General features: G+C 43.5%; 1 protein-coding gene and 1 non-coding gene across 2 annotated transcripts in view; both read left to right on the forward strand.

Annotated features, from left to right (window-relative positions):
* The window catches only part of HSD17B3 (hydroxysteroid 17-beta dehydrogenase 3), a 53,746-nt gene that overhangs the window by 14,965 nt on the left and 19,010 nt on the right, over nucleotides 1-19,771 (forward strand). Inside the window, exon 3 of the mRNA XM_025358897.1 lies at nucleotides 18,931-19,006. Coding sequence (XP_025214682.1) covers nucleotides 18,931-19,006 — 76 coding nt within the window. The remainder of the gene's footprint in view (nucleotides 1-18,930; nucleotides 19,007-19,771) is intronic.
* Nucleotides 17,582-17,685, forward strand: LOC112608755. The gene has a single exon (XR_003116049.1). It is a non-coding gene; the product is annotated as a U6 spliceosomal RNA (small nuclear RNA).

Consider the following 19,771-nt stretch of genomic DNA (forward strand, 5'->3'; position numbering starts at 1 on the left):
GGGTAGAGAGGAGCTCAGCGAGAAGGCATCAATATGGTGAGCGTCATTCATAAGTCCAAGTTCCAACAAAAGGTGATATCTTGAAGATTAATAAGTGTCCAATTTAAGAAAACAGTGAGCGAACTTATCTTGCATTCCTACACAAAGAGTACAACAGCAATATATTCCATAACAGCAAAGAAAAATAAGTAAAATTATCCCAAGCAAACTAAATTAGAAGGCTTTGCATGAACTGGGAAACTGTTGGAACCACGCTGATATGGGGTTGCTAGCTGATTCCAATGTGCCCAGAGTTAGAAGACTGATTCAGATTTTTACATTACCCACTCCTCTTGTTTCTTCTGAACAGCAGTCAGAGATCACTGGTGACCACAAGGGATTGTAGTGTGGAAACCCCCTTCCCAAAGGCTAACTTTGGGTAAGTGGTGGAGTCTGGTAACATCTTTCTCACGAGCCCTGAAGGCACAATCCTAAAGATCTTCCTGCTCTCCTTTTACCCAGGAAGAAGGAGAGAACAAGTTTTAGTCCCACCAGCAGTTCTCTATCAGAATTTATTATTAGAATTAAATTATCAGAATCAAAAATTGTTTAATTTTTGCCCCCTGACCGCAAATGGGATCCTACCTCACACAACCATAAACCCTGTTCTAAACTTTGCTTTGTTTATTTAATAATATAGCATGGAGATCTGAGCACAGCAAAGGCACACAGATGGGCTTGATTCTGTTTAACGGTTTCAGGATATCCCATCCCATGGATGTACCATGTCTCTTTTATCAGCCTTTAGGGATGAACACTAAGGTGAATTTTCATTTTTCATTTTGCAAATAGTGCTGTAAGTCGCCTCTTTGAGCATAAGTTTGAGCCCACATCCAGGACTACATCTCTATCAGTAAGACTGCTGGCTCAATAGGAATGTGAATTGAGATATCGCATACCATTGCCAAATTGTTTCCTATTTGATTATATCAATCTTAAACCCCCCAAGATGATTTAAGAGATCTTTTCACTACACTTGTTTGTATGAAATATTATTAATTTTACTTTTTGTCACTCTGATATGTATAAACCTGTATTCTTGGCTGTTATTGCTCAGAGAATGCTAGAACCAAAATACAAGATGAAAGGTTAGCTGAGTTTCATTCTCCACATCTGGGCCATTCTAGTGCCATCTCCCAATACCTGGGAAGGCAACATCTGGGAGGCCTGCCCACCTCCAGTGTGGCAGACAGGGCAGTCAGAATTCTTCTGAAGACTGTGTTCCCAATAGCTTCAGGTAATGGCACACAGCTGGCCCCTGGATTAAAATCACTGGGTTAGCTCTGTCTCAGACCAACCCAAGAAAAATCACTGCCTTGCCCTGTTTTTGAATAACAGCACATGCTTACTTTGCAATATATGGCAGTGTCTTCGGCCAGTGAGGAAATTCTTCTTCCTAATGTCTAGTCTAAATTCCTCCATCTGCACTCTCAGCATATTTTCTTTCATGTGGTCTTAAATGAAAACAGAAGCTTTTAATTATTTTTATGTTCCTCTAGATTCATTCCTTTGTTCTTGTGCTACTTGACTTCAACCCTGCAATTTCTGATCCAGGCTTTGAATATACTAAGTACATTATAGTATGCCATGGCACTCTCTCTCTCTCTCTCTCTCTCTGTTCTCTCTCTCTCTCTCTCTCTGTGTGTGTGTTTGTGGGGAATAGATCAAACAAGATTGTATGTAATGCATAGATATGGTTACAAAAAATGATAGAATCAGTCCTGTGTCATTTATTACTCAGCTTAAGAAACAGAACATCACCAGTGTCCTTGAAGCTGGCTGTATGCCATATTTATGTTACCCTCCCTCACCCCACACATGTGAAACACTTACTTTAATAATTTCTTTGCTTTGTAACAAAGTGGTTCTATTACATATGCAAATATGTCTAAATAATATGTTGGTTTTATTGCTTGTGTTGCACTTAATGTAAATTGAGTCCTACATATTCTATAATCTGCTTTTGTTTTTGTTTTTGTTTTTTTGAGATGGAGTCTTACTCTGTCACCCAGGCTGGGGGGCAGTGGCACGATCTCAGCTCACTGCAACCTTTACCTCCCGGGTTCGAGTGATTCTCCTGCCTCAGCCTCCTGAATAGCTGGGATTACAGGTGCCTACCATCATGCCTGGCTAATTTTTGTATTTTTACTAGAGATGGGGTTTCATTCACCATGTTGGCCAGGTTGGTCTCGAATTCCTGACCTCATGATCCGCCTGCCTCGGCCTCCCAAAGTACTGGGATTACAGGCATGAGCCATTGTGCCCAGCCTAATCTGCTTCTTTTACGTAAATCAACATTATGCTTCTGAAATTGATCCATGCTGACATGGATGAGTAGAGAATGTACCCAGGAACAGAATTACTGGGTCACAGCTTACATAGTCAGCACTACTAAATACACTCGTGTGCCACAAAACGCTTTGGTCAGTGACAGACTGCATATACAATGGTGGTCCTGTAAGATTCTAATACCATCTTTTTACTAGATCTTTGCTATGTTTAGATAACACAAATACTTACCACTGTGTTCCAGTTGCCTACTATATTCAGTACAGTCACACGCCATACAGGTTTGTAGCCTAAGAGCAATGGGCTCTACCACATAGTCTAGTTGTGTAGCAGGCTACACCCTCTCGGTGTGTGTAAGTGCACTCTGTGATGCTGGCACAATGAAATTGCCTAATAATGCATTTCTTAGGACATATCCCTGTTGTTAAGTGACATATGTGATGATGTAATGCCAACTTTTCCAAAGTTTTTTTTTTTTCTTTTTGAGATGGAGTTTCACTCTCTTGCCCAGGCTGAAGTGTAATGGCATGATCCGGCTCACTGCAACCTCTGCCTCCTGGGTTCAAGCGATCCTCCTACTTCAGCCTCTCAAGTAGCTGGGATTACATGGGTGCGCCACCATGCACAGCTAATTTTTGGATTTTAAGTAGAGACAGGGAGTTGCTATGTTGGCCAAGCTGGTCTTGAACTCCTGACCTCAGGTGATCTGCCCACCTCAGCCTCCCAAAGTGCTGGGATTACAGGCGTGAGCCACCGCGCCCGGCTTTCCAAAGTTTTTGCGTCATGTTCTCATAAGCTTCATAAACTGAATAGAGGCGTTTTATTCTTTGAAAAGGATTGTGTAATTTTGGAATGATTGGTTTTGTAAATGTTTGATAGAATCTATCTTAAGACTATCTGTGGCTGCAGTGTTCTTTGTGGGACCACTTATTATCATTATCATCTTGTTATTATTGTTAATTTTTAATGGTGGGAGAACTACTTGGGTTAATTTTTTTCTTGCACCACTTTTGGTAATTTATATTTTTATAGAAATACATCCCTTTCACCTAAGTTTTCAAATTGATTGGCAAAAAGTTTTTTTTTGTAATATTATCTTACTATGTTTAAAAAAACCTAAGCAGGAAATGAGTTTATTGTAAAGCTGTCATCTAGTTCACAAAATCACTGAGAAGGCTCAAGAACCATTTCAGAAAATGAGCAGAGAGGCTGGGCGCGTGGCTCATGGCTATAATCCCAGCATTTTGGGAGGCCGAAGCAGGCAGATCACTTGAGGCCAGGAGTTCAGACCAGCCTGGCCAACGTGGTGAAACCCCGTCACTACTAAAAGTATAAAAATTAGCTGGGCGACATGGCATGCACCTGTAGTCCCAGTTACTCGGGAGGTTGAGGCAGAAGAATCGCTTGAACCCAGGAGGTGGAGGTTGCAGTGAGCTGAGATCGCACCACTGCACTCAGCCTGGGTGACAGAGTGAGACTCTGTCTCAAAAAAACAAAAGAAAGAAAAAAGAAAATGAGCAGAGATATGGAGGGGAAGGCAGTGGGGGCACAGCTGGTGTTGCCGCACAGAGCAGGGTGTTCTCATTCATCCTGTCTGCTTTGTCTCTTCTTTCTGGATCTCCCGTCACTCATATGTTGAAAAATGTTATTTCTGGAACTCCTATTATGCAGATCCTGAAATCATTCTTTATTTCTCTTCCTTTTTTTCTCATAATTTCTATTTCTTTGCCCCTTTGCTTTCCTTTCTGCAAAAGGATTTCATCAATTGTATCTTCCATCCTTTCAAATGCATTTTTTTCATTTTTGCTATTTCCTTTTTCAATTTCTTAAAATTAAAAATCTTAAAGAAATTAAAAATTTTTTATACTTCTGAATTTTCATTTGTGGAGCAGCCTGTTCTTTTCATAGATGTAGTAGCTTCTCTAATTCCTCTGAAGGTATTTTTTTCTTCTTTTAAAAATGGTTGGCCAGGCACGGTGGCTCACACCTATAATCCCAACACTTTGAAAGGCCGAGGTGTGTGGATCACTTGAGGTCAGGAGTTCGAGACCAGCCTGGTCAACATGGTGAAACCCTGTCTCCACTAAAAATACAAAAAATCAGCTGGCCCTGGTGGTGTGCGTCTGTAATCCCAGCTACTCAGGAGGCTGAGGCAGGTGAATTGCTTGAACCCGGGAGGCGGAGGTTGCAGTGAGCCGAGATTGCACCACTGCACTCCAGTCTGGGCAACAGAGCAAGAGTCCATCTCAAAAAAAAAAAAGGGTTGTCTCCTGCCTGGCGCTGTTCCACCAAGCTGCTCTTTCTGCGTTTGTTTGGCAGTCTGTCTTTAAAGTCAGCCGCTGCTCATAGACACTTCCTGTTGTCTTGTTGTCGTTTGATTAGGTCAGGTTAGGAACCTGCCTGGACATTCCTTGTGTTGAGTGGGTCTTGTATCTGTGAGTATGATCAGGGTGAGAGGGGTCCTAAGCAAGTGCCTTGAGGCCTTTTCCTTGGGGTGGGTCAGATTCCGCAGAGAAAAACCATTTTACCTCCTGCCTGTAGAGTGAAGGCCACCTGCCGTTCTGGAATCGGCACTCGATGCATACCCACTGCTTTATCTCCTCACTCTCAGAGACGGCCCTGTCCTCAGTGCCTGCCTGGAGTGGAGAATGGCATCCGGGGATGATGACTTCTCACTCTGACCCAAGTCTCCTGAGTCTAGCTTCTTTCTCCCAGGTTCTGTACTGGCAGTGCCTGAGACTTTTGAGGATTTTACTGGTATACATTTTGTCAGTTCTCAGCATACTCTGTTGCTGGTTTAGGATTTGAGATCTTGCCCATCCATTTTCTAGCAATGAAAGTTTTGTCGGCCAGGTCTGGGCATGGTGGCTCATGCCTGTAATCTCAGCACTTTAGAAGGCTGAGGCGAGAGGGTAGCTTGAGGCCAGCAGTTTGAGACTAGCCTGGGCAACATATCAAGACCCCAACTCTACCACACACAAAAAAATTAGCCAGGTATGGTGGTGCATGCCTGTAGTTTCAGCTACTCAGGAGGTTGAGGTGGGAGGATCACTTAAGCCCAGGAGGATGAGGCTGCAGTGAGCCTAGATCACACCACTGCACTACAGCCTGAGTAACAGAGTGAGACCCTGACTCCAAAAACAAACATTTTGGGATTGCTCTTGTCTCTTGTTGTCACCTTCCCCATGAATTTCTGTTTTCCTAGGAAAAAACTAAAAACTAAAAGGAGAAAATACACACACACACACACACACACACACACACACAATTTCCTATGGTTTAAAAGGATTTCAATAGGCAGCAAAATGAACTGTGTGTGCTCACACTCCTCTCTTAACCCTTTTTCTACATTTTAAATCTTGGCTGTACCTCTAATTACACTCATTTAAAATTCCTCATATTGTGTGCCGCTTATTCCTGTGCTCTCTTCTTTCCCTTGATCAATTCTGCTGGAGATGTCAGTATTATCAGTGTTTTCAAAGAGCCAGCTTTCAAAGGAACATCATCTGCCCGTGTTCTGTGTTTAGACACGGCCCTTAGATCAGATGCATTACTTATGTGGTGTACGTAATTTGTATCTCTGCCAAATGTTTGTGTGTTTCACCCAACAATTACTGAAAAGGTAAAATGAAATCTCCCACTCTGATGGGTATTTTTCAATTCCCTTTGTAGTTTTATGTAAAGCTATTTTAGTAAGCAATCCAGGATTACAATTGCTATAACTTCCTGATAAATTTAGCCTTTTAACTTGCTTTTATTTCTAGTAATACTTATTTGTTTTAATGCCTATTTTAGTTGATATGAATAAATATCTCATATATATGTATGTCTTTCTTCACTTCAACTTTCTCTTTTAGGCTATCTCTTGAAAATATCATAAAGCCAGATCTTAAAACTTCTTTTGATATTCTTTGTCTTTAGTAGAGCATGGTAGTATGTTTATTACATTATTTCCGAAATCTTAGAGACATTAGGATTATAGTATAACTGTTGTGGCCATTTAGCCAAATAACTCAAAGGATCAAACAACATTTCACATTCGGTGTTGCAAGAGCACAATTCTCAAAGACATATGTTAGCAGTTGTTAAAGTTTTATATTGACTTAGTAACAAAGGATCTAAGCAAGAAGACAAAAGATCTGAATGAACAGCGTTTAAGCAATATGGATGTATATAGTTAGTCTAAAAAGGAATGCAAAATGATATTGCTGAGTTAGGTACCCAGTGGGCTGACTTTCTGAAGGCTATTGCCCGTGTCACCTGGAGGTCAGCTTCTCTGTCAAGCTATAATGTCCCAACAACTCCTCTGTTTCCAACCTCACCGGCCGTGAGCTGTCTGCACCTTCACTGGCTGAGAATTGTTAAACAAGGTTTGGTAACAGCAAAGTTACCTGCCCAAGGGTGTCAGATGAGGTCAAACAGGCTTAATAAAAAATATTCTAGGGGGATACTAATTTTTAAAAACTCAAGCAATCATCAGCTTGCTTTTTTTGAAGTTTGGAATAAAGTTTTCTTTAACAATTTAACATAAAAATATGAAATTATTTTGTCAGAATGTATGTGATTCTAGTCTTATTAATTGATAAGACCAGCCTTAGCTAAAATATAAACTAGAATAGTTAAAGGCAGTTGTAAAATAAGCTTTTATAGACAAGAATCTGAAATTTTCTATCATGGCTATTGTAAAATTTGGAATTGGTATAATTTACTTAGTAAGTAGCAAATTACATATATACTACTTCCATCAAAATATAGGTCTGCCATGGAGGCCAGACGCAGTACAGGGGCTGGACGTGGTGGCTCACACCTGTAATCCCAGCACTCTGGGAAGCTGAGGCGGGTTGATCACTTGAGGCTAGGAGTTTGAGACCAGCCTGACCAACATGGCGAAACCCCGTCTCTACTAAAAATACAACAAACAGACAAAAAAACCCAGCAATAATAAAACAGGTCTACCCTGGCAGTCATACTCTAATTTTTTCTATTTTCCTCCCTTTCTGATCCTTTATCCCACTTTCCCTTTCTTCCTCCTCCTTCTCCTTCTTGTTTGTCAAAGACATAGAGGATTGAGTTATTATCATTGATCCATACACAGTCCCTCTCTCATTTATTTTCTTTCATTCCCACCCCCCATTTCTATTCCCCATCTTCCCATATGCAACCTTCCTAATACGTTTGATGTGCATCTTTTTGTTTGTATGTACTTTTAGAAAATGTTTATTGTTTTGTGTGCATTTTTTATGTCAGTGTTTTACTAATCCACAGGTAGAACTAGTATTTTTATATGCAGTTTGCAAAAAATGGCTATTCTTTTACTTATTTTAGTTAATTAACTTTTTAATTGGCAAATAAAAGTTGTGTATATTTATTGGGTACAAAATGACATTTAAAATATATATACATTGTAAAATGGCTCAGTCGAACTAATTAACATATAAATTACCTTACTATTTTTTGTGCTGAGATCACTCAAAACCTGTTCTCATCAATTTTAAAGAATATGATACATTGTTACTAACTATAGATGTTGTGCATCTGTAGTTAAACAACGTGTATATGTGGTGTACAATAGATCCCTTGAACTTTTTTTCCTATATTTTTCCATCAAAGGATACAAAAAAGAAATTTTGTATCCTTTGAGCAATATCTTCCCAATACCCCCACCCCAGAAAATGACTATTCTTGTTCTTGTAGCTTATTTTTATTTTTATTTTTTGTTTATTTATTTTTTGAGACAGAGTCTTGCTCTGTCACCCAGGCTGGAGTGCAGTGGTGCGATCTCGGCTCACTGCACGCTCCGTCTCCGGGGTTCACGCCGTTCTCCTGCCTCAGCCTCCCGAGTAGCTGGGACTACAAGCGCCAGCCACCATGCCCAGCTAACTTTTTGATTTTTTTATTCAGTAGAGACGGGGTTTCACTGTGTTAGCCAGGATGGTCTCGATCTCCTGACCTCGTGATCCACCCGCTTCAGCCTTCTAAAGTGCTGGGATTACAGGTGTGAGCCACTGCGCCCTGCTCTTGTAGCTTATTTTTAAGTTGCACACATGAATTTGTCTTTGCTACACTGTAATCAAATTTGGTGCTCAATTACTCAGTATGAGGCAAACCAGTGTAGGCTTGGTGTTGAAGAGTGCAGCCACTAGATGGAAAAAGCAGGGCCAGGACTAAGGTGAGGCTTGCGAGGTGACCATGAACCTGAGAAAGAGCACCTCCTTAAATTTTGCATCCGGAGTGCTTTACTTGCCTCATCCTGGTTTCAGCCCTGGGAGAAAGGCTAGAACCCTGCATCACTGCAGGGAGGGGCTTCCCTGGCCTGTTGTATTACCTGAAGAAGACATTGCAGGAGGAAGAACGAACGCCTCTTGTAAGAAGCCCCTGAGACTTGGGGCTAGTTTGTTACTACAGTATTGCCGATCCTATCCTGCTTACTAGTCATAAAAGGGAGACAAATGGCAGAGAAAGCATAGTGAGGGGAAACTCAAATAAGACAGCAGAAGTTAGTGTAACAAATCTGCAATCTCAATAAATATGACGGTTACACTTACTGATAAACGGCAAATGCTCAAATGGGGCTTAAAAATCCAACGTTGATTACAGAGAGGTCGAAAATAAGTGAATGAAAAAACTATATACTGGGAAAATGAAAACAAAAGAAAAAGAATGGAAGCAACATCAGTATCAGACAAAATGTAATTCAAGAGAAGAAATAATATTAGCTTGGTGGAAAAGTAATCACGGTTTTTGCCATGATTTTTGGTGGGGATCCGGGTTTCCGAAGAACAACTCAGGGACATGTGTCCAGACGTTATCTTTAGTTGCTGTGGGGAACTAGCATCTCGGGCCAACCTCCGTGGCCGTGACGTGAAGCTGCTATTCCCTTTCTGCTCATCGGGTTGCTCGTGTGCGTCTCAGGCTAGCTAGGGGCCTGGAACTTCCCTTGGAGGGACTAAGATTGTCCTTCATTTCATGCTGGTAGGGGTGGCAGTGGTCAGCGGGCTCATAAGAGGGGTCCCTGCTCCATCTGATTATTTTGTGCTCTTTCTGCTCACACTTCGGACACTAAATGCGTGGGGTTTTCTCCTCACACCAACCAATTCTCCAACTCTCTCGACACAATCGGATGTCTTCTAATTCAATTCATTTCTTTTTTTTTTTCTTTTTTTTTGAGACGGAGTCTCGCTCTGTCGCCCAGGCTGGAGTGCAGTGGCTGGATCTCAGCTCACTGCAAGCTCCGCCTCCCGGGTTTATACCATTCTCCTGCCTCAGCCTCCCGAGTAGCTGGGACTACAGGCACCCACCACCTCGCCCGGCTAGTTTTTTGTATTTTTTAGTAGAGACGGGGTTTCACCATGTTACCCAGGATGGTCTCGATCTCCTGACCTCGTGATCTGCCTGTCTCGGCCTCCCAAAGTGCTGGGATTACATCAATTCATTTCTATCACTACCCAGAGTTAGCACAGACCCCACAGGTTAAGGGCCCGGTCCCCACTAGACTGCCCCCATGCCCTTCAGATCCCAGTTGAAAGTCCCAGGTCTCCTGTACTTCTCACTGACTGGGTATAAATCAGGGACTCCCACAAACCCCTCCTTAGGTTCAAGACTCTGCTAGAATGGCTCCCAGAGCTCAGGAAGGCACCTCACTCACTGGTACCAGTTTATTATGAGAGATATCGCTCAGGAATGGCCAAACCACAGATGCGTAGGGCCAGGTGTGGGGAAGAGTTGGAGCCTCCACACCTCTCTGGGGGTACCGCCTCCCAGTGCCTCCGTGTGTTTGCAGCCTAGAAGCTCTCTGAACCCTGTTGCCTAAAGGTTTTGATGGAGGTTTTGTTACATAGGCATGATTGATTAAGTCATTGACCATTTGAGATTAATTCCATCCCCAGCCCCTCTTCCCTCCTTGGAACAAAGAAGGAGGTCCGGAGGTGGGGTTGAAGGTTCTAACCCTGCAATCACACAGTTGGTTTCTCCAGCAACCAGCCCCCATCCTGAAGCTCTCTAGGGGCCCGCATCCACCAGTCATCTCGGAAGCATACAATCACCACTAAAGAACTAACTCATGCAGCCAAATACCACCTGTTCCACAAACACCCATGGAAATAAATTTTAAAAAATGCTCCTTGGTATGCCATCTGCTGCTGAAACTGCTGATGTTGTATATATGAGAGGCTCCTACAATGCAGTAAGGAACCACAACAACAACAACAACAAAAACACACTCTCACTCTGAAGATTCCAAGAATCAAGACCAAGACCAAACTTTGTAACAAATATCATCCTTATCGATCAGGAAATTATCGGGCTATTATGAGCTTTGTGCCAAGAACAAGGGACAAACATCACGTATATTCATTGTTTTCTTACAATATCACAGTTTTTTCTAGGTTCTTTCTCTGAACTCGTTTTGTGATCTAATGTCTATTGTGTCTTAGCACTCCTGTTGAAACTTGTAATGTAACATCTTATTACATAAATAAGAAATAATTAAGGCTGTAAGGAATTTGAATATCCTCTCATACTGGGTTAACAAATATCTGGTAGGGCATCTGGTGAACCTCAAGTTTAATTTAATAGACAACTATTTACAAGACTGGGTAGCCAACAAAGATTTCATATACATTCCTGAAGGATACACAGGAACCATTCATATAAACGGTCTGCTGACTAGGCTACAAAGGAAATTGTGACTGATTCCAAATAGCAAAAGATATACCATTACATTCACTAACCACCATGCAATAAAATTAAAAATAACGTTAGAAAATGATATCCATCCCCACCTATACTCAGAAAGTATTCTCCAGTGTACTTCTAAGATGACAGAAAAAATAAAAGTGGGTACTCTCATGAATTGCAGCCAAGGTGCTACGCAGATGGAAACTTTCGGCTTTAAAGGCATCTGTCAGAAAAGAAGAAAGATTATAAACAGATTCAGCTTCCAAGAAACTCTAGAAAAGGAATAAGAAGCCTGATTGCTTCTGCCACTCCTTTCAAAAGCAAGATCAGCGGCTGGGCGCGGGGCTCAGCCTGTAATCCCAGCTCTCTGGGAGGCCGGGCGTGGGGCTCAGCCTGTAACCCCAGCTCTCTGGGAGGCCGGGCCGGTGGCTTATGAGGTCAGGAGATCGAGACCATCCTGGCTAACACGGTGAAACCCCGTCTCTACTAAAAAATACAAAAAATTAGCCGGGCGTGGTGGCGGCGCCTGTAGTCCCAGCTCCTCAGGAGGCTGAGGCAGGAGAACGGCGTGAACCCGGGAGGCGGAGCTTGCAGTGAGCCGAGATCGCGCCACTGCACTCCAGCCTGGGTGACAGAGTGAGACTGTGTCTCAAAAAAAAAAAAAAAAAAAAAAAAAAAAAATCCAAAAGAGATACAAGGAGGAAATTAATAGAGAACAAAAACTGATGATATAGAAAACACAGGAAGAAATGGAATTGATCCGTTTAAAGCAAACCAACAGTCAAACCAATTCTTTAAAAATGCCAAATAAGAGACAAATCTTTGAAAAATCTTAAATTTAAAAAAAAAAAAAGGGGGGTCCAGCTCTGTGGCTGATGCCTATAATCCCAGCACTTTGCGAGGAGGAGGCAGGAGGATCCGTTGAAATCAGGAGTCTGAGGCTAGCCTGGGCGAAGTAGTGAGACCTCATATACACAAAAAATTAGAAAATTAGCCAGGAATGGTAGCACACACCTGTAATCCCAGCTACTCAGGAGGTTGAGGTGGGAGGATTGCTGGAGCCTGGGAGTTCAAGATTACAATAAGCTCTGATCTAGCTATTGCATTCCAGCCTGGGCGACGAAAAAAAATTTTTTCTGCTGTCTCAGAAAAAAATAAAGAGGAAGAACAAAAAAGAAGAAAGAAAAGGACCAATTTTAGGAACCTAGCTACAGAAGAGGAAATTTATTTTAAAAAGAAGAGGAAGAAGAAAAAGAGAGGAAGAAAATCCTATTTAAATCTTTGTACTGAAAAATTGAATATCTGGATGAAATAAACAATTTTCTGTGAAAATAGAAATGATCACGATTGGCTTAAGAAGAAGCAGAAAAACACCAAGCGATTAGTAGTCATGAAAAAAATGAAAGAGGCAGTTATGAAGAGCTACAGCTGAATAAAATGTCCAGACATTTTTACAATATGACCAAATCCTCAAGGAATAAGAAAAAGCTCCCCCATATTTCTAGGATGGTTAACTTTGATTTTTGATTTTTCTGTGCTTGGAGGGTTCCTTGGATATGTAACCGCCCAACAGGTTCATTTTGCCTGCTGCCAAGGTCGAGCTGATTTATCAAGACAGCAGAACTGCAATAGAAAAAGAGCTTAATTCACACAGAGCCGGCTGAATGGGAGACCACAGAAGTGACTGGCAGGTCAAGGTGGAACCATCAGTCATCAGAAATGCACAAAACCTGAAAAGACATCTCAAAAGGCCAATCTTGGCTTGTACAACAGTGATATTTGTCTGCAAGAGTAACTGGGGGAAGTTGCCTATCTCGTGACCTCCAATATAATGCTGGGTAATCCTTTATGCCTACACCTCAGCAGAGTTCAGGCTCCTTTCCTCTCCCTAGCCTGGTGGCCCTTCATTAGCTTTACCAAGGTGGTTGAGTTTTGGGAACGGGTTATTCTAATTTAAATTATAAACTAAGTATCTCCCAAAGTTAGCTTGGCCCAAACCCAAGAATAATTAAGGATAATTTGAAAGCTTAAGGGCAAGATAAGGGGTTGATTAGATCAGATCTCTTTTATTGCCATAATTTTCTCACTGTTACAATTTTTGCAAAGGTGATTTCAGATGTGAGACTTTCAGTTTTAAAACTGGGAAGCTCCTGGGACAAGTTGATCCCGTACATGTTTGATAAATTATCCAGACAGATGAGCATGACTCGGATACCAAAATGGGACAAGGATGGCATCAGAGAAGTATGATCCAATTTAAATATTTGCCAATGGAATCCAGCAGTTTATTAAAAAAGTAATTTGGAAAAAAGGAACAGATGTAATTGTTCTTAAATTGATAAAGAACATCTACCAGAAGTGACAGGAAACCTCATGCTTGCATCCTGAGAAACACTGTAAGTGTTGGAAGTGTCTGCCAAGATCATGAGGCCAAAAACATGCAAATATTGGAAAGAAAGGGACGAAACTGTACTCTTTGTAGAGAATACTATTGTCTGTGATGAAAACCAAACACTGATGAACAGACTATCAGAACAAATAAAAAATTCAGTGAGGTGGCTGTTTAAAGAGCTCCCACTCACGATTAATAACAAATTAGAATATATAGAAAAATAGGTAACACAACTGAGGGCTTCTTATGTGACAGATTCTCTGCCACACACCTTTTTTTTTTGAGACAGAGTCTCGCTCTGTCGTCCAGGCTGGAGTGCAGTGGTGCGATCTTGGCCCACTGCAAGCTCTGCCTCCCGGGTTCAAGTGATTCTCCTGCCTCAGCCCACTGAGTAGCTGGGACTACAAGCGTGCGCCACCATGCCCGGCTAATTTTTATATTTTTAGTAGAGACAGGGTTTCACCATGTTGGTCAGGCTGATCTTGAACTCCTGACCTCATGATCTGCCCGCCTCGGCCTCCCAAAGTGCTGGGATTACAGGTGTGAGCCAATGTGCCCAGCTGTGCCACACAATTTTGAATGTATTCCCTTCTGTGATCCCCAGAACAACTGACTTGCGCTGACAGAAATAAGTGGTAGAGACAGGAATTGAACCTACCTACTTAATCCTGAAGTGTCTTCTATCCAAAATAATTCAGGTCACCATGGCGGTGAATAAACATGAGATCCTGGTGGCAGGAGCAACTCAATGTCCACCCAGATCCCTACTCTCTCTTCTTTGAGTGGAGTTGCCCCTGGTAAGTGGCTCCCAGCAGGGCACTTCCCAGGCTCCTTGACATCTGTATGAGGCCATGCAACTCATTCTGCAAATGAAAGCAAGCAGAAAGGATGTGGGTCACTTCTTGATCAAGGTGGTTAACAGAGGGCATATCTTCTCCAGCCTCTCTCAATCCTGGCACTAGCTGGATGGCAAAGCCCACAGCAATCTTAGAGACCTGGCAGTAAAGATGACAAATGCTCTCTCAGCTTTGGGTCCTGAATGGGTTCCCAAATGTGAAATAGGGTCTGCTACATAAGACAAAAACAGACTTCCTTTGTGTTAAATGGCTGAAATTATAGAGTTATTTGTTACAGCAACTAATGTTATCCTAATTAACACAAACCTAACAAGAAATGTCCAGGATTTACATGAAAAACCTTTTAAATGTTTAGAAGGCTATATGAGATTTGAAAAAAAATGGTTACTATAATATACTTATGGGTAAGACAACTGATTCCTGCAAAGATATAAATTTTTCCCTAAATATCCCTACTTTAATACTTGTCTAGACCATTTTGTCATTTATTTGGAAGATTAAACAAAGAAGATGAAATAAAATTTCGAAAGAGAATAATACATGGTAGGCGCCTCCTTAACATTGTATAGGAGGGGTCAGCTAAGATGATGAGGTCAAAACTACGCAAATATTGGAAAGCTATCAAAGGCTAATATAAGCTTATGATTAAATCAGAAGTGGCTTTGGCGTGGAGATTGATAACTAGGTCAGTGCAACCGAAACGATAGACCAGAAACAGCCCCAGGCACACATGAGAACTGAGCATAGGACTAAGTCAACATTTTAAATTAGGAATGAATGGACAAAGTGGAGAATGTTGTTGAGACAATTAGGCACCCAATTTGAAAAACATATTGTGGAATAATTTCAACCTCATACCATTCTCAAAAATAAACAAACAAAAAGGATATAGAAAAACATATTTATATCCTTGAAGTTAAGGAAAATCAAAAAGAACATATAAAACAAGGAAAATATTCACAAATTTGATAACATTACAAGTAGTATATAATGTATGACAAGGGCACCAGAAACAAAGTAGAAAATACTTGCTATGTACATGGCAGGCAAATAATCGATACCCGGGATATATACGACTTCTACAAATTGATAAGAAAATGATAAGTTACTCCATAGAAGAATGGGCAAGGGGTAGGTACTGGTAACTCACACGTAACATAGCAAAGGATGCTCAGACCCACTGATAATTGGATAATTGGATAACAATAAAGGGGCCAGGTGCGGTGGCTTAGCCCTGTAATCCTGGCACTTTGGGAGGCTGCGGCGGGAAGATGACTTGAGCCCAGGAGTTCAAGACCAGCCTGGCCAACATAGTGAGACCTCATCTCTACAAAAAATAAAGAGTTGGCCAGACGTGATGGCATGCATCTGCAGTCCCAAATATTCCTATGCAGTATATAGGAATTAATTTACTCATATATACAAAGAGCTATATAGAAGGTCTTTCACTGTAGCAAGACTGGTAATAGAAAAACTTGGAAACCCCCTAAGTGCTCGTTCGAAGGTGAACTCTAGAATATACCACGGAGCAATAGGAAGGAATCAAGTGGTTCTTCGTGGACTGCTGTGGAAATATACACGATTCTTAGAGATAAAATATGTCATTAAGTTAGAAAGAATATTGCAGGACGCTGCTTATTATGTCATTTATGTAGGATAAAAATAAATAAAACTCACAAAACAAACCTTTATTTCTGTATGTGCCGATATATGCCTGTAAATGTAGAGAAAAAGTTAGGGAAGGCTCAACAACAAACTGAAGGTGGTGGGAGCCTAGGGTGGGTGGGGAGATGGGCAGGGGCAGGCTAGGGTGGGTGNATGGGCAGGGGCAGCGTAGGGTGGGTGGGGAGATGGGCAGGGGCAGCGTAGGGTGGGTGGGGAGATGGGCAGGGGCAGCGTAGGGTGGGTGGGGAGATGGGCAGGGGCAGCGTAGGGTGGGTGGGGAGATGGGCAGGGGCAGCGTAGGGTGGGTGGGGAGATGGGCAGGGGCAGCGTAGGGTGGGTGGGGAGATGGGCAGGGGCAGCGTAGGGTGGGTGGGGAGATGGGCAGGGGCAGCGTAGGGTGGGTGGGGAGATGGGCAGGGGCAGCGTAGGGTGGGTGGGGAGATGGGCAGGGGCAGCGTAGGGTGGGTGGGGAGATGGGCAGGGGCAGCGTAGGGTGGGTGGGGAGATGGGCAGGGGCAGCGTAGGGTGGGTGGGGAGATGGGCAGGGGCAGCGTAGGGTGGGTGGGGAGATGGGCAGGGGCAGGCTAGGGTGGGTGGGGAGATGGGCAGGGACAGGCTTGGAGACATGTTTTTCCTTGGCATTGTTGGAATCTTTTACAATGAGGATGTATTTGTGCATATAATAGTATAATTTAATAAACACAAACAGAAACAGATGAAAATCCTGAGGCTTCCACCCCAGAGATTTTTATCAGGATGGTGTATTATTCCGTTCTTGCACTGCTATAAAGAAAAACCTGAGATTGGGCAATTTATGAAGAAAAGAGGTTTAATTGGCTCACGGTTCCGCACACTGTACAGGAAGGATGACGCTTGCGTTTGCTCAGCTTTGGAGGCCTCAGGAAACTTACAAGCACTGCCGAAGGCAAAAGGGGAGTGGGCACATCACGTGGCTGGAGCAGCAGGAAGAAGGGCAGGTGCCACACACTTCTAAATCTCCGGATCCCTGGATGACTCACTCTTACCACGGACAGCACCTGGGGGATGGTGTTAAACCATGAGAAATGGTCCCCACGATGTAATCACCTCTCACCAGGCCCCACCTCCAACACTGGGGATTACAATTTGACATGAGATCCAAACCATATCAGACGGTTTGGTGGGAATCGGTGTTTTTTTGTTTTTGTTTTTGTTTGTTTTTTTTTTTTGACATCTCCTTGGGTGATTCTGAGACCGTGGGCTACAGTGAATTACTGGCTATTGGAGACTGTATCTTATAGACCATAATTCAGCTTCTTATGTGTTTTCTATAATATGTAACTCTTTCTTGTGAGACGGAGTCTTGCTCTGTCACCCAGGCTGGAGTACAGTGGCACAATCTCGGCTCACTGCAACCACCACCTCCCGGATTCAAGCGATTCTCTTGCTGCAGCCTCCCAAATAGATGGGAACACAGGCGTGCGCCATCACGCCCAGTTAGTTTTTTTTTTTTTTTTTTTTTTTTTGTAATTTTAGTAGAGACGGTTTCACCATGTTGGCCAGGCTGGTCTTGAACTCCTGACCTCAGGTGGTCTGCCTGCCTTGGCCTCCCAGAGTGCTGGGATTACAGGTGTGAGCCACCATGCCCTGCCTATAATACATAACTTCTTAAAATAACAGTGTAGTGCTTGTTTCTGCAACACATATACTAAAATTGGAACCATACAGAGAACATTAGCATGAGTTCCCAAGAATGACACAGAAACTCGTAAAGTATTCCACATTTTTCTTAAGATGGTAGATTTTGCTGTGTTGTATTTTACCACAATTAAAGAAAATAACAGTATGAATCATTTGACTGAAACCACAGACAGATTTCAATAAACTGGGGCCTTTGTCACTAATTCAAATGTCATCCATCTCTGTTTAAACGAATGTTGGTTTTTCCTTTCGTCTTTCAGGAAAAACTAACTTTTCTCACTGGTAACAGTTTTAGATACAGACACACCTCCAGCGACGCACGTTTACACTTCCCCCGTGGAATCTCTCTGAAACTGCTCTGTGTGAAGCACACGGTTCCCCACCCCGTCACGCAGCCCTCGGGAGTCCAGGTGTTATCCACTCTGCAGGGCTGCCCTGCTGGCCTCAGGGGACGCGTCCAGCTCTCCACCCTGTGCTCCCCATCCCATTTTCTCTTCTGTTGGGAGTCAGAAAACAGGAAGAAAGGTCTCAGGCCGAGTAAGCCACAAGAAGGGTGTCCTAGTGCATAGGAAGCAGCTCAAAAGTTGGGGCAGATGGCCGGGCACGGTGGCTCAGGCCTGTAATCCCAGCACTTTGGGAGGCTGTTGGCGGATCACATGAGGTCAGGAGTTTGAGACCAGCCTGGCCAACACGGGGAAACCCCATCTTTACACATGGGGAAACCCCGTCTCTACTAAAAATACAAAAATTAGCTGGGCTTGGTGGTGCATGCCTGTAATCCAGCTACTTGGGAGGCTGAGGCAGGAGAATCGCTTGAACCCGGGAGTTGGAAGTTGCAGTGAGCCGAGATTGCACCACTACACTCCAGCCTGGGCGACACAGCGAGACTCCGTTGCAAAAAAAAAAAAAAAAAAAAGTAGGGGCAGAAACACTGCTTTTACTATGGAATGCTGCTCCACCCCCTGCTATATAAGGTATAGTATAAAGTCCCAGTATTTTAAATTCTGATGCGTAGCTGAGCCCATGAACTTCAGAGAAGCACTTTCAGTTTGTGGTCCTGGACAAGGAAAGCACTTAGAAAAGTCCCCGGCACACAATAAACACACAAGTGTTAACTCCTCTCATGATGGCCTGCTAGCTATCCTGGCCCACTGGGATTGTGCTGTTCCTAGCCCAGAAAGCTTTGTCACGTTCTGCACACTTCAACCCAGGTGAAGCCACCACGTCACGCTGCCAGGACACACACAGCCTCGGGACCAAGTCAGCTCGACACAAACCCTCCCTGTCTGCTCACCATCCTTGTCTCTTTTGGTTTTTCACTCCCACTCTCAGCTAGCAAGACATGGACTCGATGTCGTGCTTATCAGCCGGACGCTGGAAAAACTAGAGGCCACTGCCACAGAGATCGGTGAGTGACCCCCAAACAAGGGAGATGTGTGTGGAGCCCACCAACCAAGCTTGCGCCCACCCTGCCAGCTGACGTACTTGGCATCCCCACATCTGCTCTCAGGGCCTGGGGCACCAACTCTCCCGGGCAGCCCGGTTACCAAGCAGAGGGCGGGATGGAAGGTGTCACCTTCAGTGCACACTGGCGCTGTGAGCTGGGGGAAGCAGGAACCAGCTGAGGCACAGATAGGTGCACTTTCTCCTTTGGGTTGGTGCCTTCGTCGCTAGATCAGCCCTGCTCATCCTTGAGGCCCTGGCTGCCCGGTTGCTTCTGCCACTCCCTTCAAAAGCAAGAGCAGTGGCCGGGCGCGGTGGCTCACGCCTGGAATCCCAGCACTTTGGGAGGCCGGGGCGGGTGGATCACGAGGTCAGGAGATCGAGACCATCCTGGCTAACACGGTGAAACCCCGCCTGTAGTCCCAGTTACTCGTGAGGCTGAGGCAGGAGAATGGCATGAACCCGGGAGGAGGAGCTTGCAGTGAGCCCAGATGGAACCACTGCACTCCAGCCTGGGTGACAGAGCGAGACTCCGTCTCAAAACAAAAACAAAAACAAGATCAGTGTTTGGGACTTCCCTTCCCTGTGCCTGTGCTCTGCTCTTGGCAGGAGGATGAGGGACAATGCTTACTGGTGTTTGTCAGATTTTAAAAACAGTTTTGATCCAGGATCATCATGTATGGATGTGGAGGTTGTACACTGTACAACCCTGAGGCAACTTTTATATCAC

The sequence above is a fragment of the Theropithecus gelada genome, chromosome 15 (assembly GCF_003255815.1).
Source record: "Theropithecus gelada isolate Dixy chromosome 15, Tgel_1.0, whole genome shotgun sequence".
Lineage (NCBI taxonomy): Eukaryota > Metazoa > Chordata > Mammalia > Primates > Cercopithecidae > Theropithecus > Theropithecus gelada.